Raw genomic sequence first — 24,583 nt, forward strand, 5'->3', positions numbered from 1 at the left:
CGCACGCGCGTCTCCGCCAACGCTTGACCGGCCTTTCGCAACGTGTGCCGATAAAACGTCGTCGAAACGGGGCCCAAAACGGACTCGTGGGCCCAACACGTCGGCGGAACTTTCGTCGCGTGCGTCCAACCGCTGACACCAAGTGCTTTTGTGTTGTCACGTATTGTTTTTCCACGATGAAACGAAGAATCGTATCCACGAGTATTGTTCGACGATTTGCCGGACGTTGTCACGTCCTGACGATAACTCGGTGCGACATCCTTCTGCGTCATACCTCCTGAAGATCATAATAAGCGGTTCACGGTCTTCCGTATTCTGGAGGATACGATCGAGTATTGGGATCTTCTTCTCGGAGGTCGTTGCAACAGTGTCCGGAGTTATGGAAAAGTGTACGAATCATCGCGTTGTTTAAAGAATTATTTAACCGTCAAAGAAAGAGGGGGGGGGGGGGGGGGGAGGGGCTAGAGAGAAGCCGAACGAACGTATTCGTCAGTCAAACAATATCGGTGCGAAAGTCGAGTCGTTGTACGGTCTTTATCCCGCGTCGTAAGGATCATTTTGTAAACCAGTTGACGTCATTGCTTCCGCAATGCATGCTGCAGCGATTTGCGGGGCGAAACTGTTGAAAGTCGTAACTTTTGTACGGGAGTTGGTCGATCGAGGACACAAAGAGTAACTCGAGTCTGATGTAATCGACGATACATCACGTGCGGGGAAGATTTTCATACTGGAACATCTAGGAAGTATCCCAAGAGGTTGAAATTGAGGCTGATAAATCACGCCAATTATAAGGGGAATCTGATGTTCGAAGGTCCTTCAACGATTCGAGGATCTGTTAGGTATTTTCCAAGACATTCGTTGGATTTCCAATCTTATAGCTGATAAGAATTCAATGAACGAGACGGCCGGTTGGTACGCAGGGGAGGGGGGGGAGAACGCTAGTGAACAACCCCTTGGAATTTCCAACCGGTTAGATGGTCACCCTCCCCCCACCCCCCTCGTCTCATCGACCCCGTTCCTTATTTGCTTAAACTGTGTCTATTATCGTCCGTGTAATCTAGTCACGTCAGATGCCAGAGATTAACCAATTTACAGACACGAGTTCGGTTTGCCCGTTTCTATACAACGTCGATTCATACGGATTATAAACGCAACGCGGTTTGATATAGATGTTTTAACAACTCACGTCCACGTCTGCTTGTCGCAATGAAATCCAGATTCGTTACCTTCGGGCTGAGTATAATACAAAACACGTTCATTGCTGCTGCTTACTAGTCGTTCCGTTTTGAATAAGGTTAGCGACTTTCGAAGCTTGTATTGAGTGCGGTAAATCAATGCAGTTGTTCATTCAAGAGTAAAAATTTTTTAGGTTCAATGATGTATCAGCCTTATTATTATCTGTTTCTTTCAGTCGTCATGAGCGAAATTTAAGATTCTTGTTTCGCAGCTAAAATGCAAAAAAAATATATATATATATATATATTTTTTATTGAAAATAGAGCATCATTTTATAGCACAATTATTGTGTAATTGTGTAATTTTGTTTGTTTTTTTTTGTCAAGGTATATTTAAAAATTGTAGAGGTGCAGCAATTCTCTGAAAGTTATTAATTTTTTTTTTTTTTTTCTGTGACCACGATTATTTGACTATACGCTTTATCCGAAACGTAAGAAAAAGATAAATCTGTTAAAAGACGTGAACGTCCGCTGATTGAACGCATGATTTTTCAAAATTCATATTTTTACCAAAATAGTAGTGGTTTCACTGAAAAGTCACTTTTTTCGCCGTATAAAATTCTCATTTTTTCTTTTTAACATATGTGAAATAAAGGTTTCATAGAGAGAAAAAAATCTATCGTTCGATCAGTAGATTTTGATGTTTTCTAACAGAGTTACTTTTTTTCGCATGATTCAGATAAGGCGTTCTCAAGTTATCGCGGTCACCGTAGAAAGAAATTTTTTCGTAGAATTGCGGTACCTTCCAAATTTAAAAAAATCTTGTCGCAATTAAAAAAAAAAAATTCACGACGTCAATTTACGGTACAATTAAGCTAATGCTTTGATAATATTACTGAGAATCTTAATACCGGTATTTTTACATCTCTAGTCCAACAGCGCATGCCCGCAGTAGCGAAAAGACCACTTTTGACTCCTAGGATTAAAAAATGTTATTTTCGTTACTCCGCACGCGCGCATTCGCAGACTCACTGAACAGTCACAGAAACGAGTACTTTGCGTACGGTAAACAGGCATGAAAAAACGCGTAAAACATGCCTGGGTTATATAAAAACAGTTTTTGCACACTAGTGGAGAAATGGTTCGCTATTTCCCAACGCGGAAGTCTGTTAATAGAGAAATAGCGCGTCTTTTCTGTACTTTCATCAGGGTCTAAAAATCGCATATTCTTACGTTTCAGTTGTGAAAAAAATATCGCACACATTATACGCGTGCAGCAATATCAAGAAGGAGAAAACAGATGGGCGTACCGCTCGTTTATGGTACACCATTTATTTGACACACAGATGAAAATACCCGTTTTGTCAAATAGCACGTAGGCTTATCATTCCGGTAACTGGTTCCGTGATTGTGCGAGAAGAGTCTACGCTATGATCGTCTAGAATGGGAGCCGTGCACAGTCAGCAAATTCTGAGGGTTGTCGGAGCTTGCGACGTAGTTCGGTTAAAATAGCCTCACGCGTCATTTGTAGGGCAGCGCATTTTTGTCGATTTTATCCCAATCGGGCCGAGAGATTTATTTTTTATTCTCAGGATTCCGTACCTGAAAGGGCAAAAACGGGACCATTGTAGGATCACTTTCTTGTCCGTCTGTCAACGCGATTATTTCTGAGAAACGGGTAGAGGTATCAAGTTGAAATTAATATCGAATACTGAGGTCTACGGTCCGTTGGAGTTGTAAAAAATTCAAGCTTCCATGTCAACGGAATCAAAAGATACATCAATTTATGTCACGTATTTCGATACTCGTAAACTCACAAATCAAAATTTACAGGGGTACTTCCCGTTGACCTAGAATCACGAAATTTGGAGAGAAGAAAGCTCTCACAACACAAGTACTGAGAGAAATTTTTAGTTCCGGTTACCGGTCAGTCCTTAACTATTTTCATTTTTTACCACGATCAAAAAATATAGTTCTAGGTAGAAAATGAAAATTAGTTTTCTAGCTGTTACCAGAAAGTCTATTATCCGTTACTATTCTTTCTCGTTACGATCACTGTTACTATATTTTCTAGCAACTGTTGCGAAAATTCAATGCTTGTGCAAGAATAAATTAGTGAGTAAAGGATAAAGTCCGAATAAAAAAATCGTAATAATTAACTTTGTACGGATCACTCGAAGCACTTGTTCGGTTATTTTTTCATACTGTTCGAAAGGGTCTTTCCCGCGAAATAGATCAGCACTGATATCTGTTTGCAGATTCAAATACACATAACCACATTCGACGTGATTCGCAAACACTTGACAAAAGCACAGCTCACGAGGGCATCGACGATTCCAATGTTTGACCAACGTTTAAAGCTCCTCATAGTTTTGGTCATAGGTACCAACTGTTTGAACGCGTGATCCGTGGGCGAAATAAGATATGCTTTGTGAAAAAAGACTCGGTATAAGAGAAATTTCGACGGGGAAAATTCAATTTTCTGACAATATAGTTTTACGCTGCTAAGTAGCTTTTATGTACGTACCTACGTATGGTTAATTTTACTTATGAAACGCGGCGCGGCGTGATGTACAAAAGCCTCGAAAAGACGCTCGTCGTGGATTCTTCTCAAGTGGCTTTCCGCTTGTTACAAAGCTTTGAATTTAAAGCCGCGTTATTTCAGAAGGAATATAAAAGATACTTGACGTCATACGCCTCGTGCTCACGAGAATTGAGAACTTTGTGAAAAACACCCTCGTGCAACCGGGTTCTCAACTGCAGTACCGGTATCAATACATCCTCAGGGTCCTGGAAACCAATACTTTGAACGAAACGTTCAAAATTTATCAGCAAAATCTGTATGACGGTAAATTACTCGGGAATATAATTTGTCGAACGTTTATCGTTCATTTTATGACGCATGATTAGGTGCGGTTACTTTTTTTTTACAATTTATTTCTCTACAATGGAAAAAAATTTGGTCGTAATGACGAAACTTTGTTCCTGGAAACGAAAGTTCAGTTAATATAAGTTAATATATATATATATATTAACCCTGAATATATATATTGCAACAACTCTTTCATCCAACTTATAGGTAACATCGATATTCGCTGTTACCTAATTGCGACTAGCAGGGTTCATTATGTTCTCAATGACTAAGTGCCGTTTTCATATCCATATACACACTGCTTACACACTTGTGAATCTCACTCGTTCAACCATGGTTACATAAAAGTATGAAACTTGCATCAGACAAGTTAGATAACAAAACCGATTTTATCAGAGTATGAAAAGTGCTGCAGTGTTAGTTTTTTTCTATGGCGATACAAATATATGAACAATGTTTTGTGATAATCGTCAAATACAAGTAAAAGTTGATCAACAATTTGCTTCCGTATCCTAGAATTCAAATAATATAGAAATAAAACGTCTGAAATAAAAATTGCGCCAATATATATTCCGTTGAAAAAAATTATGACTATTCTACCGAAGCGCCAAAAACGCGAATTTATTTATAAAAAGGTGTATATTTTAAATAAAGGTGAAAAGACTTGTATTTTCCGTGGATACGATCTTTCAGTACCAAAATATATAATTACTTATCACGTTTATAAATGATATAATATTGTATCCGTCAATTTTTCGTTTTTTTTTTTTTTTTTTTTATTTGCAAACGCTTTAAAAACCTTTGAAACTTGAAGACTCGTCGCTTTCGAGAAAAATGTTAAAAATTGTTATCCTCTCAAAAAATAATATCCATTGTGAACCTGATTGTTCTTCACAAAGTGCGTGATGTTAGGGCATACACGACGATACTTACGACCTTTCAATAAATTTTTCGACTGGTTTCAGTTAAAAATAATACCTGTAAATAATCGAAATTTTTTCGCCATTTTGTAAAATTGAGGCGACACTCTTTTTTTGTTCATAATTTTTAAATTAAAGTTTTTTGTAGTGAAAAATACAATGAATAGAAACTTCGTCTTGGTAAAAATCGATTTTCTGTTTATTTTAAGAGTGAAACGAAGAAAACAATTCTTAACTCGAAGAAGAATACCTAATAAAAACTTAATCGACCGGAATTTTAAATAAAGTAAATAATTTATTTACCAAAATTACGTAAACAATTAATCACACTTTTACAAAATGGTGAAAAAAATTTCGAAAAATCAGAGTTATTATTTTTGACCGTAAGAAACCGAAAAATCCCGATGACCCGTTGATTTGACGTGGAATGCCACGTATAAATTGTTATAAATATTACTCGAGCTTGTTGAGAGAAAATTCACGTACGGCACGGATAAGTTAACTCCAAAAGTCGACTCCCATCACAGCGCTTGTTATTGCCAGTTTGAACGCACCTCGGAGCTTTTCCCAAGTCAACATCACCGCATTCGCTCTCCTTACATGCTCATTTCTCATTCACCCTCATCCGTCGTTGCTAATTCCTCTCGCCTGGATCACCCGATCCCATTGTTCCTCATTCAGACTCTAATCTGTCGCTCTAGCTCTGAACTTTCTATGAATTCCGTTCCACTGTTCCGTAATTTAGCAACTTTACGGGTCAGATTACGTGCAAGCTTTACCTTCAATTTCATTTCATTCAACAAATCCAGATGTGACATACATACATATGCATGTCATATTTCAGGATTTTGAGACGTAATTTGATTGAAATTATACAACGAGACTTGATTTAAGCTTGTAAAAAATTATGCAACAGCGATAAGGTAGGTGTGTATACAATTTCTAAATTCACAACGCGTCGATAACGATTAGATTGACAGTTTTCAAATGTATGTAAAGGAAAAAAAAAATTGTCCCAAAAGGTGCAATAAACTTTTTGGTTTGATTTGACAATTTTCTAAATTGTTATTAAGTAAAAAAAAAAAAAGGTGCAAATCACAAATTAAATATTGATATGACTGTTTAAATGTTCAAATTACAAAAATGTGTGTCATATTTAGTAACGGAAATGTAACAAATAACACAATATAAAATCGACCTGCTGGGAAAATATGTTTATTATTAATTAAACTTTTGTAACATTGTAGATAACGACACTCAATTGAACCGTAAAAATTATGATCTTTGTGAAACATAAGAGTTTCGAGATTTAATATATTGTTTCTTTTTTTGTTCCCACCTTAAGTTTGAAGTATTCAAATTTCATATTATTGTTATCAAGCATCAAATTGATTGTTTAAGTCGATTTTAGTTTCTGAAAAATAAAAAAAAAGGATCTGACTGGGAAAAACAGGGAGATTTTTGAGGGAAATTAACTGCTTTAGGGTACATTTAGGGGAAAACTTTCAGTTTTAGAATGTTTATAGGGAAAGATAAAAAAAAAGATGGAGTGCTTTAACACCGAGACAAATTTTTAGTTCCAGTTACCGCTCAGTCCTTAACTATTTTCATTTTTTATTTCTCATCACGATCACTGTTGCTATATTTTCTTGCAACTGTTGCGAAAATTTAATGCTCGTGCAAGAATAAATTGAAGTTAAAGCCTTGTTTAACTAAAAAAGTAGAGTAAACCTCAGAAACTGATTTTGCGTTGCAATAATCAAATAAGGATCGACGATAGCGCAAAATGTTTACGCGTACCTCGTTTTTCGTAATTCCAACAATATTCAAACGATTTTCTTAACGATTACTGCCTTACTCAATTTTTCTACCTGCTATAACAAATGAAATTTTTAGAGTGTAGTCCTACCGTGCAGCCTGACGTACACATGTAAGTGGTAGAAGGTCGAAATCGGCACCTAACTCTGTGCATTCGGTAAGCAAACAAGAATCAACGCCAGCCGGATACAAGTAGTACCTACCTACAGTGTGTAATTATTATCCGTACGCAGCTTCTCGTTAGCAATCATGTGGCAAACAACGCCACCTGCGGGGTATACGTTGGTATACTCGTATAGGTTTATCCTGTAACTGAGAGTACGAGATATACCCTGCGAAAAAGTTGGTAACGTACGCTCTGACAATTAATCGGATCCTCCGAGAATTGTGACAATTGTGACAAAAGTGACAAAAGAAACAAACGAGACATTGATCATAGACACATAAAATTTCCACAGGAAGAAAAGCTTGTTTCAGTAGATTCCAAAAAACAATAATTAGCCACTGGGAACCCGGTAACGAACATTACTATACAAGCTATTCGACTATTTTGGTATACCGTCGGACAACTGCGAGCTCAACGATGCAAATTATCTGGTTCGCAAAATATCGTATCATCGTGTGAAATCATTCGAAATCATGAAATCGTCTCAATTTGTCCAAAGTGGCAATTACCGAATGTCTTTTTCAACCTTTAGAACGTTTCTGAAATTTCATTAATATTCGGAACGGAGGGTCAACCCAGGATCAATCTGCGGAATGCGCAAATCCAAGACCACGTGACCTGAGAAATTTTTTCCCGCATACACACTTGCCTTGATTTTTACCTTCAATTTAATGATCGTCCTTCTGACGTAGAACCGCTGAATTTGATCACTCCTCATATGCTTTCGTTCCATTTTTTTTTTTTTTTTGGGCCTTTACGCGATACTGTAGAAAGATTTTGTACTTTCAAACTGTGTTTCGACTTTAATCAACTCGTCTTACGACTTGTCAGGCTTACAAAGCAATCCCTTTCAAAGATCGTGAGCCAAAGCTAACCGATCCACTGTAACTCGATCAGACATGTCATAGAATAGATGCACAGTCATATTCTTCAAGGATAATCATCTTGTCGAATTTCATCGATCACAGTTCCGTTTGAAGATCCATAGAATTCGTCTCACTGCCCCAAAAGGCGGTCATTTCTTTTTCTACAAGTGTATTCAACGACCAGAGGATGCAACTTGGAAGCGAAGGACCTCGTTTCTCCTCAAATTTTATGGTTCTAGTGTAGTGGTTGCATGCATCTACGCTACATTCGGATCGTAAGGTATTTGGCCACTCGAGATTCACGACGATAAAAAGTCTTCTCAATTTTCTCGGTTGCAGAGACGGGTTTCACAGATGCAACAGACGGGATTCAAAGCCTGACTGGACAATATGTGAAGGAAACGGCCCCCGCGATCGAGTTTCAGGCGTCAAAACGATCGTAGAAAGGCACCCTGATACTGGTCGCGTTCGTTAAACGGCCAAGCAACCCCTTGGCACCACTGGAACGTCAATGCACAATGCAAAAACGTCTCGTTCCGAGGTGATAATATGGACGCGGAGGAGATGGACGAAGAGTTGCCGGAGGCAATCAATCTCGAGGTGATCGAAGACCCTGTTTGAAATTCACTCCGTAAACGGCCGTCTCGTCAAATTTAACTTCATCCGGCAAACTCTGTACACAATTTATTCGTCATTCTTCGTACTTTAAATTTGGAAACACGATTCATTCAAACGGCTAGCACTTGTGCTAGGTAATGTTCATGGATATTATTACCCAGGGCAAAGTCAGCGTTGCAGTTATTATAAAATGTAAGCGTGTTTGCAGATCCATTGATCCCTTCATTTTTTGATACCATGATATCTTTTGAATGGTATTTTGGAACGAAGGGTGTGTAATATTTGAAGCGTCATTTTGGTCAAATTGAAAATTTTATCTCAATGGCACAAAAGCCGTGTTTGCGTCGTTTCACCTAAGATTCATCCTACAAGCATGATACATCATACATCTGACAGTGGGATTTTTGAAGAAAGTTTATAGCATAAGGATATTGCTTTTTTTCACAATAGGTTAACCATAATAACAACCTCGAGAGTTTCCAAGCAATGAAGATCTCAACGACACCGCGATGCTCCAAAACCCCAGAGAGAGAGGAAAGCGCCCTTGTGGGATCCGCGATCCTCTCTCAAGCAGACGAAGAAGATGGGGATTCGGAAATTGGCGATATCGTTGTGCCTGTTAAATCAAATCGATCAATAGAAATCACAAACGCAAATGTTAAGACTGATTTCAAGGAACCCGAAGTTGCTAGATTGTGCCGCAGCAAACGCGTTTCCTGCCAAGACACGATTCCCGAATCTGACGAAGATAATCGAGACAGTGAACTGACCATGGAAAGAGTCGGAAGGTTAGTAAAAAATTTTTAAAAATAACAGTATTTACGTTAACTGCATCACTTTAGTCTTTACAAAACACGTAACTAATTTATGGATTCACATTATCACACGACACGAAAAGTAGTACAGTGACTGTAAAAGTTTCTACATAAAGGTTCTTATTTTTCACAGATACTGTATAAATTTTATATCAGAGTATTTTCAGACGAATCGAAAATTTGGACAAAAATTTTCGAAACAGTTTCTCAGTGCAGCGCAATATTCACAAAAACGTTTGCTCAAATCAATTCCATAAATATTCCCGCATAAAATACGATCACAGAAAAATGGTTGGATGTAATAAAATTGGTATAGATTGGAACAGCTCAAACGATTAAGTGTGTTATAAGGTACCTGGAGGCAAACCAAACTGCGGTGGAAAAATGGCTGTTGGAAAAGGCAAGTCCAGAACTCCGGCATCGAGTGCAAAATCCTCTCCTAGTTGCCAAGCGATCGGGGCCGAACCTTCATCAGGAAGAAAGCTCGTTGAGCCGGTGTAAAAGAAACAGCGTGACGTCAGACCTCTTCCAATCCTGGCTAGCTTCTAGTTCGCCGGTCAAAAGGAGCAAAAGTCCAAGCAGGTAAAAATCGATACGAGCCCTCTTCGACTACCGGCTGCAGTCACTTAGTACCTTCAATCCCTGTTACCTCAAGCTTGCTGATCAAATAGTTCAAGCAGAACCTCTTATAGGTACCGTAATGGTGGACATGAGTCAAGATAAGTCAAGCGGTACTTTGTACCTTGACTTTTGTCCGAATCATTGGAAGTCGGTGAACGGACTAATCGGTATCTGCCAATTGGTATCATTTCATCGAGTGAATGATAGTGAGATTTGAATTTTTCAGAATGGCTACAACGCTGGTTGGCCGACGCGAAGAACTGAATCAACTAGACGAGGGAGACTTGTTCATGGAATTGATCCGTGACGTTGCCAATGAATTGGACATCAATATCCTCTGTCATAAGATCTTGGTTAACGTTGGTCTATTGACCCACGCAGACAGGGGCAGCTTGTTCCTGGCCAAAGGTCCTTTGGAGGACCGTTATCTAGTCGCGAAGCTCTTCGATGTCACCCAGGATACTGAGCTCGAGGAGGCCGTGCAAAGGGCAAAACGAGAAGAGATCAGAATACCGTTTGGAGTTGGAATTGCTGGATTTGTGGCGCAGAGCAAGCAGATCATAAATATCAAAGACGCGTACAAGGTTGGTGATGATGTCAAACACATTGTGCCGGTCCGATATTTTCAAGCTACTAGAAATTTACGATCTTTCCAATTCGAGTTCTAAAGAAAATAAATATCGTATGAACGAGCAAATAATGATTTGAAAATTTGCTATCTAAACTATTTCAAACAGTCGTGTAGAAGGTTGCATTCATCAAGCTGATCTACTCTCTGAATTTCCTTGGAATCAAAATTGCGCAACTTGCACCATTGACTGAATATTTATTCTTTAAACGTGAACTTTTCCACTCCAAACGCTTAGAGGTAATAAAATCACTCTAAGTATTCACTCTCCCTTAGTGATGTTTCACTCCAAGCCGTTAAGAGAATTGTTTGGTGTAAAATAAAAAAAAAATAAATAAAAAACGATGAATATATTCATGTAAATATGCTATGGAAATACCAGTTTGAAAACAATATAATAGAGAGAATCGTAAAGTTGATGCATACATTTCGCCGAGATTCGGAACGGCGTTAAGTCATAAAATCTGGTCGTAGGGGTGAATGTAAGTTCGTAAAAAGGAAATAAGACAAGTTTGACAAGGTATGATCCGTGATGTTTGTAGGACCCGAGGTTCAACAGCTCGATCGATATGAGAACGGGCTACAAAACGACCTTGATACTGTCAATGCCGATTTGTAACTACGAAGGGGACGTAATTGGCGTTGCACAAATCATCAACAAAACAAATGGGAGCAACGAATTCACTCGAAGAGACGTTGAAGTTTTCCAGAGGTAAGTGTTTTCCAGATTAGGGAACGTTAAGGCTGACTAATTAATCACTGGATTCCAAGGTACCTCACATTCTGTGGAATCGGGATCCAAAACGCACAACTGTTCGAACTGTCTGTTCAGGAGTACAGACGGAATCAAATACTGTTGAACCTAGCAAGAAGCATATTCGAAGAACAGAACAACTTGGAATGTTTGGTAACGAAAATTATGGCCGAGGCAAAAGAACTCCTCAAGTGCGAGAGATGCGCAGTCTATCTTTTGGATTTGGACTGTGGCGAGGCGGTGAGTCACTACAGCATTATTTTTCACTGATAACCCTACCTTAGCTCACTCCCATTGCAACAATAATTCAGTGGTTATTCAGTAATAATTATCGTTCCACGTATGGTACTGAAAAACCAATCAGAACCGACTAGTCGGAACAATTCAGAAGCTTGCTAAATTGTTTTTAACTTACCGTTTTTCTGTTTTCGGAGAAAAATGGAAGTTGTTGTATCACCCAGAAAATGAAAAGTCGAGTTTTCACTTGATCTTGACAAGATCTAGAGAATTACCTATAATCATTTTCGGATGGATATCTGTGTCTGTCAATTTTTTTGTCCGACGATATCTTGAGAATAAGTTACCGGAATTCAATGATATTGATCTCAATCGAGGCGGCTTTCCTCAGCTTAGAACTGATTAGATTTTGGTTTTACTCGGTTCATTACTTTTCGTATTATTTCAGTAACAAAATTCCAAAAAATAAAATAAGATCGACGATCTCTTGAGAATGGATTAATGGATTAGAGTGAAAATTGGTACCATAAGGTTTTTTGAGTCGCTGACCACGAATCTGAATTTCCAGATTGAAATTCGAGTAGGATACTAATAATTTTTTTCCGTAAACTTGGAACCTGCAGTGTAAAAACGGGAAATTCGAGAGCTGGCTCACAGTCAGCTTCAAGCCGCTTGTTAATCCCCCATATATTAGGGCAAACCAGTCCTGAAACATGCTCGTATAAAATTGTTGTTTCAGAGTCATTTGGAAAAGATTGTTGAACGACCAGGAAGACAAATGCAAGAATCTAGAAAACCGTTATCCAGGAGAGAGGTAGGTTTAGACTGCGGCATTCAGATTAATAATTTGGGATGATAGCGATCACAAATCTAATGGTAACGTTGTAAATTTCAGAGCAACAACATCGACATGGAGGATATTTTTCAGCAGCACGTGCGTACGAAATGATGAAACTTACGATCAGACAGTCTCACAACATAGTTGAAGAATTGTTCCAAGTGAACTTTGGTGGTTTTTCAAACCCACTTCATTTCCCTCGTTCACGTTGAACTAGTTTTAAATAAAAGTTTTTTTCTTCAACAAAGATTGGTGGACTTTCAGTGATAGAAGTGTTAATTAAAGTAGCTTTCTACGCTTAGCAACCATTAATTGGTCCTGAATAAAGAATGTATTTTCAGCACGCGACAAACGGAAAGAGCAAGTTCACCATGGTTTTCGAGATGGAGAATGATACCCAACAGGCAAGAGTCTACCGACCAAATTCCAACGACCTGTCGAGCACGCTTGGTCAAATAGCGAGGTACGTCGCGAATACTGGACAAATTTTAAACATCGGAGACGTCGCTACGTGGTTAAAAAGAGAAGTCGTGGACGCTGGAAATGAACCGATCCGCAGTATCCTCTGCATGCCGATAGTGAACGGACAGCGAGCCGTAATTGGAGTGGCGCAGCTGATTAACAAGGTAATGGATGGACAGGAATTGGCCTTTTCACACATCGAAATGATGATGTCATTACGCGATAAACTTGCAGGACAATGGAAGTTCTTTCACCGACTCCGACGTCTCGATTTTCGAAGCTTTCGCCATCTTCTGTGGCTTGGGTATCCACAATACCCAGATGTACGAGTCCGCTTGCAAACTGATGGCGAAACAGAAGGTGGCTTTGGAGTGCCTGAGCTATCATGCAACCGCCAGCAACGAGGATACGGTTAAGCTGAAATCCGACACGATACCATCGGCCGAAAAGTACAATCTGTACAGTTTTACATTCATAGATTTTGACCTCACCGACGAAGACACTTGTCGAGCGACGGTGAGGATGTTTAAACAGTGCAATTTGATACAGCAATTCAACATCCCTTACGAAGTACTCTGCCGATGGATATTGAGTGTGAAGAAAAATTATCGCCCGGTAAAATACCACAACTGGAGGCACGCCTTGAACGTTGCACAGACGATGTTCGCCATGCTGAAAACCGGTAAAATGGAACGTTTCATGACCGACATCGAGATCTTGGGACTGCTGGTTGCCTGTCTGTGCCACGACCTCGACCATCGGGGCACGAACAACGCGTTCCAAATGAAAACAGAGTCGCCCCTGGCGATTTTGTACTCGACAAGCACGATGGAACATCACCACTTCGACCAGTGCGTCATGATACTGAATTCGGACAGTAACAACATCTTTCAAAGCTTATCGATGGAGGATTATAGAACCGTGATGAGGATAGTAGAGAACGCGATTCTGTCCACGGACCTGGCGATGTATTTTAAAAAGAAGAATCGATTTTTGGAACTCATAGAGGAAGGCGAATTCGACTGGCAGAGCGAGGAGAAGAAGGAACGTTAGTAGATAGCAAAATTTTGTTTCAAAAGTGATTAAATTCATTAACGCATTAACGGAGCTGTCACAATTGCTTGAATTCGTTTGAAATCACGTGGACACCGTTTGAGACTCTTTAAAACGAGGTTTAGGTCATTTGGAATGATTTTGAACCTGTATTAAGTCACTTTAAACCTGTTCGAAGTGGTTTGTCATTTGCTTTGTAAGTGAACGACAGTTTTAGGTCGTTTGAAATCATTTTCAAGCCGTTTGAAGTCACTTTAAACCTGTTCAAAGTGATCTGTAAGTGAACAGCGTCTCGGCTACACCTTTTAAATTTTTTTCAGTCCTCTGTGGTATGATGATGACGGCCTGTGACGTGAGCGCCATAGCGAAACCTTGGGAGGTGCAGCATCGCGTGGCTAAGTTGGTGGCAGACGAATTTTTCGACCAGGGTGATCTGGAGAGGCTTCAGCTGAAAGAACAGCCGGTGGCAATGATGGATCGCGAAAGGCGAGACGAACTGCCGCAAATGCAAGTTGGTTTCATCGACGTGATATGTTTACCGCTCTACAAGGTTTTGTCGGAGACGTTTCCCTGGATCGAACCACTCTACGAGGGCACCTTGGAGAATCGAAAGCACTGGCAGGACTTGGCAGAGAAGGTCGAGATGGGTTTGACCTGGATAGACAGAGACACGATAGAGGAACCTGTTGAGGAGTTCGTATCCTCGGAGCCAAAGGACATCGAGTTCACAGTTACGACGTTAAACTGTGCCCACACAGAGAAGAAAGAATTACCCGACGGAGCTCAGGAGCCGCAAGCCGCGAAGTCTTCCTTAGGGAGATTTGCGTCACTTCGTAAGGGTGGCAGGACGCTGAGCAAAGGCGTTAGACACAGACTGAGTAGATCTCTGTACGCGAGAAGCAGTTCCGAGGACGCTGGAAAGGCAAAGGTCTTGATTCCGGAAAGAAAGAACCGGAGTAAGCTCTGCTTGCTCATTTGACGTCTCACCTCTAGCACTCTTGAGAGTATACCGGAATAAGAGTATCGATCAAGTATTTTTACAGGGATCGATATACTTGTATTGAACTTGTTGAAGAATGTGTGGGTGCGAGGAGGAAGAGGGTGAGAGAGAGAGAGAGAGAGAGAGAGAAATTATCTCCAAGACATTTGGAATTCGATGACTGTTGTGATATCAAACTTTGAGGTTTTTACATTTCCTACACTCTATTTTACTACTTGGAAAAGAGAGGCAATTTAGGACCATGCGGCCGGTAAGATGCGCAGTAGATCATAAGGATATAATCATCTTCCATTATTCTTAAAGTTGAACTTAAATTTTAATATCAATATCCGAGTTCAATTACGGATCGAGTGATATGTTGTGACAATTTGCGAATGAGTGTGAGTGTGCGTGTGTGTACAGTACGTGTCGAAACATTATCCGAAGTACTTAGCAAACCTCGGTTCAACAAGTTGTACTTTACACTGCGTCAAAATTAGTGTTGTGCGATTAATCGATCAATCGGCAGCTTCGATTAATCGATAAATTGAATTTTTCGATTCATCGTTTTTCCAACTGATCGATTAATCGACGGTTTCGATTCATATACCGATTGACCTGCAAAATTATCATCAGGCAGTTTCGATTAACCGAAATCGTCGATTAATCGATTAACGGAAAAACAATTAGTCGAAGCTACCGATTAATCGCACAGCACTGGTCAAAATACAAAGCCAAAGCCAATTACTGGGCAACTCAGCACGATCGGTGGTTAATCAAAACTTGACAGAATGTGCCAGCTGTGAAAATGAACGCGTCGCTGTCAACGGATCAGAAAATACGGCTAAAAATCTGCAGAAGTATTTCCTTCCTTCGCGTGTTCAACTGTTATGTATAACATTATCATCATTTTATTCTTATTATTTCATTTTTGTCTACGAAATCAATCATCCAACAGCAATGCCCTCAAAGTAACTTCTAATATCCCAAACTGTGGTCAATAAAAATGTCAACGTTTAAAGTAAAAGCCCGTAACTATAGCGGAACTATTTGCCAAGGAATATTGATCAAATGTATCGTAAAAAAAATTTGGGAAATCGAGTTATTTCCACTTCAACATGCTTGACAGTTTTTTTAAAAATATTAAAATTTTTTTTTTTTTGGAACTAGAAATTTCCCTGCTGGTGAACTATCGTGTCTAATTTCTATTCGTAGCGACGTGATTCGTCAATATTTCGAATTAGGTACTCTATTCTTCCGACATAGAAAAAACAAAACTTTGAATTGATCTATTACTCTGTTAATCGCACGAAAAAGAGTGACGATTGAATTTTGTCCCAAATGAACTAACAGTATAAAATCATTTTGGTTACAATGTAATGATCAACCACGATAATACTTCTCGCAAATTGAACCGATGGAAAATGAAGTTGAGAGTTGTCTACAAGTTTTAATATTCATTTGAGAATAAAGATTGAAGAGAGCCGTACATTGAAACAAAATTAAAAAAAAAAAAAAAAAAACACAAAAAATCACCCTAAACAATTACACTTATGTAAGAATTCAAATCGAAAAACACATGCCGATGAATTAAACGCCATTTATACAGTGCAACAATGGCGAAGGGTTAAGATTGTAAGATAAATGAAATATTGTGAATCTAAGTCAAATTTTGACAATCTTTTTGTATAATTTAAGTGTTTTAGATTATATGGTATATATACATATATACATATATATATACATATAAATATAGTTAAAAAAAAATTCGGTGTATCTAGGCTAAACTATAGCTATAATGATTGTTGTAGGAAAACAATGGAAGCCGTATAAAAACCCTCGTGAAATCCATAAAACGAAATCCTTAAACTCTATTGGATTCGATCAAAAAGCATGAGGTTTAAGAATCGTCGTTGATAAAAATGTATTTTTTGAATTGTCATTCCCCGTTAAACGTATGGATTATATTGTTACCCAATAATTGTAACTAAACTAAACATATACAGCGATTATTGTTGATAATTTCGATTATTAAGTTGTCGAACGAAGAAAAAAAAAAAAAAACAAACAAACTGTTTCTAGTATTTTGATATAGTTGTGAAAGTAAGAAGAATAACAATAAAAGTAATAAAAATTTTAATGTACAACAAACTTCGCGTCAACTTCGCCCTCCCATTGATACCAGATTATTATTACCGATAAAAGTTTCTCCATGAACTGAATTTCAGCCTTTTTGTGTCTCAATTATTCAATTGTTCCTGTAAAATTTTTCAATGATCCTCTCGATTGATGACTCGATTAGAAAGTCGAGTAACTTGTTCGTAAATCAATTCGTTCCATTGATCTCTGATTCGATTCAACCGTTTTGAAACTGTCACATCAATATTTTTATATCGATTTGGCAGTTTCTATAAAAATCATGCACGAATCAATCTGTCTCGTAGTAAAAATTGTAAATACATTACAGCTCTTGAATAAAATTCTAAAATCCTGGCTCACTTCAACACAGCTTAAGTTTTACGCTAAAAGCTGAGTTTAAAACATCCGAATCATTGTGTCTATTGTTTTATTAATAAAACATTTAGAAATTACACTGGAACCACAGTATTAGTACGTTGTAATTAATATTCCGTTACTTGGTCCTATTCATAAATTAGTTATAAATTTTCTTTCACATTTTCAATTATTGTTACAATGACGGCAGATGTACTATATTTACAAATTATGCAAATCCTTATAACACATATATTCATTTATTTATATTTGTTTCATTCTATTTTATTGATTTATTTATTTATTTTTTTTTTTTTCGTTTTTTAATTATAATTTCACATAATACTAAAATCCAGGGTGTTTTTTCGATACACCCCAATTTCTAGAGCCGATCCATGGGTTCTTCACGTATGATAATTTGTTTATTTAACTTTCGACACTGTCATTCGATGCAAAAGTTTTCAGCATATTTTGAAAAACCTCAATAACGAGTGACATTCTGTTGGTAATAAAGGTGGCATATCTACCACAAAATATAAGAGAGAGAGAGAGAGTCACAAAAAAAAAAAAAAAATTAAAAAAAAAATAAGTAACTGGAAGTACCGTACGGAAGGTAAACAATATTCGCTAAAATTTCTGTCAACTTTTAAACGCGTTTGGTAAAAAATTATTCAACTAAATTTATACTATATGCTGTTTAATGTACAGTTTCAAGTGCTAGCTTTCGTGATTAACTGAGGATAATTTTCCAACGCCGTTAAACTTACAATTAAATGCATCTTCTCGATAAGATATTCAAACAATAAATAAAGATTAATTGAAATTAATATAATATTCCCATGTACTATTACAAATATTTTGTTCAAATATTCTGTTATTGCAGAAATTATACTAGTTATATACTTACGAATGCCGTATTACTTTATACCTATATATAATATATTACACGGGAACTTGTCGTATCCTTACATGCGAATGGATACGCTCTCGATTCCATCAAATAATCGAGACAATTTATGTACAAACACACCTATAATAATAATATTTAATAGTCTTTGTACAATAGAGAAAATACAATTGACGGCTAAAGAAAAAGAATAGCACTGACATTGCCGTCGGATACGGACTCGCCCAGGAAATCGAATCACTCTCGAGATGGATAATCGTAAAGTCTACATTTGGCATTCATCCCGATCGTTTGTCGTATAAGATATTGCAATATTTTAAAGTCCGATACTAACGCGTTAAAAATCGAGTAAGAGATGAGAATAACGAGGGGTAATACTTTTTTATTATAATTACTCTCAATTACGTCGTAACAAATTTCAAGGCCAGTGATAGGCATGGAAAAATTGTTTAATTTACTAATGAATTTTCCTAGATAATTTTTCCTGCAATCAATTCCCTCTTCGTTGAACCAAAGAGTTTCTTTGAGTAAGCAAAAAAAAAAAACAAAATTAACAGTACAAAGTTACTTTCTCCATGCCCGTCAACGACGGAAGATGGGCGATCCTATTCTCGCAGCATTTATACCAAAATCGAAGAATTTATTTCTATAACAATACTGTAAAAAAGTGATTTTTCAAGCGATCCATCTTAACCCTAGAACATGTATATCTTTTTTTCTACCTTATAACTCATGATTGGGATCGTACGCGTCTCGTGTTCATAAAATCGTTTTAAAAACAGTAAGGAGACTTGTAAGGACATGAATAAAACTTTTCTCTTGCTAATCAGAGAATAAGTGGTAAAGAGAGAATTTGATTTCATGGAAGTTTGGTCGTAATATAACGTAAGTATTGACGCGATAACGTCAATTTTTAGCTTAGGAGAGCAGTGTGAAAGTCAGCTGGGGTCGTTCACGACCACATACATGTGCGCTAGGGCTAAGTATGATTACAACGTTCCGATGCCAGTTTTATTGGATTCGATATGTAATTAATTTGTCTATTCGTCAACATACGCCAGTCGGAAATGCTAATTGTTGCACGCATCAGTGATGTATCGCTTAAACTTCATCTGTAGTGTATCAAGGAAGGAGGAGAGTCTACGGGATCAATTACACGTTTCATCTGCAACGTCAAACTAACGTTTCATACAGCTTTCGATTACTGCAAATCATTCAACAAATTTTAGAAATATCTACTCGACGCTGTAATAAGTCTGTGGTATCTCAGATATACGGTAAATAAAGAAAAAGATTGCGATTGATAGTTCTAAAAATTAGATTCTTATATATAAACAGAAATTCGTGTATTCTTCGATAAATGCATGAAATAAATGCTGCCGTAATTATCTACGATCGAATGACATCCTACAGAGACATTGAGATGTCGAGCGTGATTCTATCAAAGTATAAAATTGCGAAAGTTGGCGTGTCACATGAAGAACTCGGTGGATCGACTAGCATGCAGTCACGACGCAGGTCTGTCCAGAACAGAAATCTCTATTAACCTGAGACCGCGCGTTGTTGGATCAGTCAATAACAAGCCTCGGGGCCTGTAAACTCTGTCGTTTTGTTCGCTAACAAATTTTGCTACTTTTCGCAAGCACTTTTCGTAGTGCGTCTCTGTACATATGTAGATTAGGTAGCCTGTTAGACAGGCGAGACAACCTTCGCAGTACGTCGAACAGCTTGCACGTTCCGCTTCCGCAAAATAGTTATTCAACTGATTGATCGTGTACTCAAACAATTGACTATCCAGCTGAAAATCAGTAACCCAGTGTTATCAAAATTGACTCACAGTGTTCAAGGATTTATTCAAGATTTTTTGTGGAGAGCAGGATGGATTTGTCGGAATATTTTTCCCAAGGAAAACTTCTTCTACGAGTATATAAAACAAATATTACACTCAATTCGAGGTCATTTAGTTCGACAACTATCTGATGTGGGAAGAAAACCAACTCAAACAATTTTCTCAGGGAACGAATTTAAAAGCTATAAACTCGTAGCGAAAAAGTTTAGTACGAATATCCGTAACACAAGTAAAACACTAAAATATTTCCAACGATTCTTTCAAGCATCACGAATTTGAGGACATTACTACTAGCGTCAACATTTTTACAACCACTGAGTAGGATATTCAGGACTATTATAACAACTGTTCATACTGGAGAAAGATCGGAATAAACAAGGAAGGATAACAGGTTGGCTTAATCGACATAAAAAACCTTGCACATTGATAAAGTAGGACTTATTTCGGCCTTTTCGCAGGGACTAAAAAACTTTGGATAATTTCCTATACCAATAATTTCAATATTTTGAAATACCAAGAGCGAACTTAACATTGCTTCAGAATAATAATTTTTATAACAGCATGTAAATAGTCAAAACAATTGTATACGTGAAAAATTTCGTTTTGAAAATCCTGTAAAGGTCTCTTTTTACGACAGTTTAAATTTTTACCACCATATGGTTTAAGACAAAATAAACAAAATATTAACAAGTAAAACAAGGTTGGTGGAATGCCGTATTTCAAAGTACTTACTCTACCCCCTAGCTCGGAGGGAAACCTTGTTTGAAATTTAACCATAGTGCCTTCGCTGTAATCGCGCTGGATGAAGACTTTCAAACAATTTTGCGGTAGCCCTCCGCCGGCTTGTCCTCTACCACTCGACATATCTTCTAACGGTGTTAGCGCCGCGTGGTTACCCTAAGAAACAATATTAGAGTCTTATTATAAAGTTCGGTCATTTCTTCAACATAAATTATACATTTATGAAATCTCTCGAAGAAACATTAACAAGTATGTAACGCAACTACAGGAGGTTTCCAAAGTTTTATATATTTGGGATTGTGTTTGGAGATATTCGATTATTTCGTTACCGCTCTTAATGCAGTTGTAACAATTTCGTATTTCGCATACGATGACATCAAAGACGTGTCTTTATCAACAGCATACCCATTTATTTTACAGTGCAATGATTATTTTCATCAAGAGAAATACAGTATTCATCGTCAACGTTCATACTTTATCAATAATCTGAATATAATGTAATATGGATAAAAGTAATTTTGATGCATTTCGATATTTGCATTCACATCAATACTTCAAAATTCACGAAATATGTGCAATGTTGACATTTGGATGTAATTAGAACGATCTGAAGTCTTCGACATACCTTAACAGAAACAATTGCTATATCACCGACTAAACAGCCCAGCCTTAAAAATGCCTATTCAATGTTCCGACAAGTTTAAATACTAAATAATAGAAATTCCATTGAAACATGTTGCTGGGAATATTCTTTATGCTAGCAATCGTGTTAAATATCACTGCAATATTGTAGTAATGCAAATAGTTACCGATCGCAACAAAGAAACTGTGAAAAGAAATATTAAACACAGAATGTATATGACAACAAAAGAGGGGAAAGAAAGTTCACCTGATTTTTTGAATGTTGGTATTTTGGAAAGGAATCCAGATGGCTCAAAGGCAAGTTCGTGGCGTTCGCCATAAATCTGAGTACATACTTATAATAACCAAGATATTCAGTAACCAGCCAATCATTTCAGCAACTTCATGTATATTCGCTTTTTTTCAACAGCGTGTGCATGTAAAATCATTGATATATATTGTAAAATCACTAGCGCGGTGAGGAAAAAATTATCCGACGAATGAAAAAAACACGCAACTCAATCCGTAAACCGAGATAAATCGGGTACGGTTTTTTTTTTTGGGGGCAAAAATAAGAGTCTGCTGAAAAGAAAGCGAGTCACTGCTGATTGCGAGTCAAGTTTTGGCAGCGTGATACGATTTGGCCAAAATCTCGCCGCATATTTTGATGGCATTTAAAAGGTTTCTAACCTTGTTCTGCAAAACGTCGGCTGAAGTGTCAGAGAGGAAAAATCCGCGAATTCGACATAATTTTGGAGAAGTGTATTGTTTCAGGTCATATATCAATCTTGACGTTGTTTTGGGTTCGTTTAAAGGTTATTTCAGCAGTCGCGATTCATTTTTTACCCACTGCGCATGACCAACGATGTTCAGGTATGTACTTACTGGGCCGCCATTTTGTAAAACATGTTTCAAGAGCGCGGAAAATTCGAAAATTTATTCACATTTCAACAGCGTATTCTTCGTGCACGATTAAATACTAAATACTATAGATCGTTTTCGAATGTCACCGCATGTTTGCGTTGATATGTTCAAAGTTTAATTCAAAGATCACAATTCTGTTTACAGACGATACATCGTTTAGTTTAGGTCCGAAATGTCAACAAAATTCACGCCCCTCTGAACGTTGATGCAAGAAATATATTAGCGACAGTTCAATCAGAGGCAACGAACTTAAACAGATTAATATAATTCAATATAATGATTAACAGTGCCAAGGTGAATTTCTGAGTCTTACGTCGTGGAAAAATAAAACAGGAGAGTGACAAGTTGGAAATGACTGCCCTTGAAATACAGGTTACGTCAGGGCGCATGACACAATGTATTTCTTAGTTATCCGGCATATTTCGCATTACTACAATCGCTCGAGATGAGGGAAGTTCAGCTGATTGCAGACTCTGAATACATTCTCAAAAGTGAGAAAAAAGCAAGGGTGAAATCCGAGCAAGACGCAAAGTTGACGCAAGGCTAGTTGATAAACACGGTGGAAAGTATACAGATATTGTTTTGAGCAATAGGTTTTGACAGAGGAGTGGTACCCACTCGAGACTTACCAATGGCATTTTAAGCTTCGTCGTGATTTAGGCAAATGAATACGGCCAGCCAATAAACCGAAATCCTTCAGGCGAACATGGGTTCAATTCTTCCTCGACCAATTATCACTTTTCGGTTATATTTTATCAGAGATAACAGCAGGATAACGGCTCACACGCACGTCCCTGATCGTCATGCATTTCTATGCACGATGCGCGCGCACGATGGGAACCAACCTTACAAAAAAAAAGTAATGACACGCTAGTGGTTTAATAATTCCAAGAACAGCCTTGCAACAAATCCGCCAGGGTACGCGAAACTAGCATACTCGGCAGTGAAGCGGCAAGATTGAATTTCCACCGTGGCAATAAACGCCCTGCGTTGATCAACGTAACAACGGCGTGACTGAAGATTTAATCCCAAAATTAATTAATACAACAGCAAAATGATGAATTGTTTGTACTGGTCTCTTATTGATCGCTGACTCCTAGGCTTCTAGCGCAGGGCAGCTGGGCCGATCAACAGCCCAAAAAACCGACACTAGCACTCCAATAGCTGAAGTTAAACCAACGAGTCACGTGGTGATAGCTTATAAGGCACTGATTTATTTTAGTCACGTGGTACAGCGTGAGGAAGTTTGAATGTATTCACCTCGTGAACAAAATTACCATGTTTTTCTTCTGCTGATTATATATTTACTTAAAGAAATGCACTAACCAATGTCGAAAAGTTCATGTATTTTCTCTATTTTCATACAAAAACAACGAAATCTCGTTTCTGTAGGAACGTTGCGTGCTGTCAGTTCTGTCACTTTAACTCCATACATACACAATGAGCCACGTGATTCGTTAGTTTCATTTGGAACACTGTAGTTCCATAAATTTCCGTCGATTACGAGTTTCAGGTTAGGTTAATATCTTAGATTATGAGTTAGTCTACAGTAACCGTGCAATGTAATTACTCATTACTTTTTTCAGAAGCGTTGTATCACTTCACGACTAGATTTCTGTTGTTGTTGAAATTCATAGAATCAGGAACAGTACGTGATTTGAAAATTGATACTGACATTTCATAAATTTATCTTCCACAATTTGCTGAATCACGCTAATAGATTTTATGAACTGAAATTCAGTATCACAATATTGGTATAACTATGGAAATGATATTCGACAACTACTTGGAAAATTTCAATCAAGATAAATTTCATTTCACAAGGAAAATCAGAGTTTTCATGTTTTCCAGACTATTGTCAGTCTCGTTAATTGATCGTACTGTCAATTCACGGTATGGACAGTCAAGTCTGTGCTGATGGTAAACTGCTGGAAGTGATCGACGATAATTGGCGCAAGGAACGTCTTCCGATTGACGAAATATCAGTTCCACTCGCCGAGCTTCCTGACCCAGAAAGTGACAATGGAGATTCGCACATGACTCTAAAAGAATTGGAACAAAAGTGGAATAACTTGGCACTTAGCACACTTAGCGAGAATCACTTGCACTCTCCTACGCCGCCACATAACTAAACTAGCTATAAATCTAATGTAAAAAATATGTACCAAGTTTGAATTTTATACTGTGTTTTGAAATAATATCAGCCTGCTTATTTTGATATCGTTG

General features: G+C 37.8%; 3 protein-coding genes across 11 annotated transcripts; 2 read left to right on the plus strand and 1 right to left on the minus strand.

The window, feature by feature from the left end:
- On the plus strand, positions 1-17,858 carry Pde6 (phosphodiesterase 6). 2 transcript variants are annotated; one of them, XM_046634055.2, is made up of 12 exons: positions 1-839; positions 8,157-8,417; positions 8,886-9,223; positions 9,602-9,832; positions 10,098-10,455; positions 11,042-11,211; positions 11,271-11,493; positions 12,230-12,304; positions 12,386-12,424; positions 12,670-12,954; positions 13,025-13,838; positions 14,164-17,858. In XM_046634055.2, the coding sequence occupies exons 2-12, from the start codon at positions 8,367-8,369 to the stop codon at positions 14,820-14,822; spliced, it is 3,243 nt and encodes a 1,080-aa protein (XP_046490011.1). In that variant the 5' UTR covers positions 1-839; positions 8,157-8,366; the 3' UTR covers positions 14,823-17,858. The 2 variants fall into 2 exon arrangements, with proteins under 2 accessions (XP_046490011.1, XP_046490012.1); XM_046634056.2 differs by having other exon boundaries at positions 1-389.
- LOC124222762 (golgin subfamily A member 7) lies at positions 17,567-23,775 on the minus strand. Of its 4 annotated transcripts, XM_046634064.2 has the most exons (4): positions 23,684-23,775; positions 22,987-23,202; positions 20,804-20,968; positions 17,567-20,020 (listed from the first exon to the last, which is right to left on the minus strand). In XM_046634064.2, the coding sequence occupies exons 2-4, from the start codon at positions 22,993-22,995 to the stop codon at positions 19,730-19,732; spliced, it is 465 nt and encodes a 154-aa protein (XP_046490020.1). In that variant the 5' UTR covers positions 22,996-23,202; positions 23,684-23,775; the 3' UTR covers positions 17,567-19,729. The 4 variants fall into 4 exon arrangements, with proteins under 4 accessions (XP_046490020.1, XP_046490021.1, XP_046490019.1 ...); XM_046634065.2 differs by lacking the exons at positions 22,987-23,202; positions 23,684-23,775 and adding an exon at positions 22,124-22,284; XM_046634063.2 differs by lacking the exons at positions 22,987-23,202; positions 23,684-23,775 and adding an exon at positions 21,702-21,987.
- Positions 23,755-24,575, plus strand: LOC124222763 (anaphase-promoting complex subunit 13). Of its 5 annotated transcripts, none has more exons than XM_046634071.2 (2): positions 23,755-23,870; positions 24,209-24,575. In XM_046634071.2, exon 2 carries the CDS (start codon positions 24,253-24,255, stop codon positions 24,487-24,489), a length of 237 nt encoding a protein of 78 aa, XP_046490027.1. In that variant the 5' UTR covers positions 23,755-23,870; positions 24,209-24,252; the 3' UTR covers positions 24,490-24,575. The 5 variants fall into 5 exon arrangements, with proteins under 5 accessions (XP_046490027.1, XP_046490023.1, XP_046490024.1 ...); XM_046634067.2 differs by having other exon boundaries at positions 23,819-23,919; XM_046634068.2 differs by lacking the exon at positions 23,755-23,870 and adding an exon at positions 23,877-24,005.
- The last annotated feature ends 8 nt before the right edge of the window (positions 24,576-24,583 follow it).

Source organism: Neodiprion pinetum, chromosome 7 (assembly GCF_021155775.2).
Source record: "Neodiprion pinetum isolate iyNeoPine1 chromosome 7, iyNeoPine1.2, whole genome shotgun sequence".
NCBI classification, from domain to species: Eukaryota; Metazoa; Arthropoda; class Insecta; order Hymenoptera; family Diprionidae; genus Neodiprion; species Neodiprion pinetum.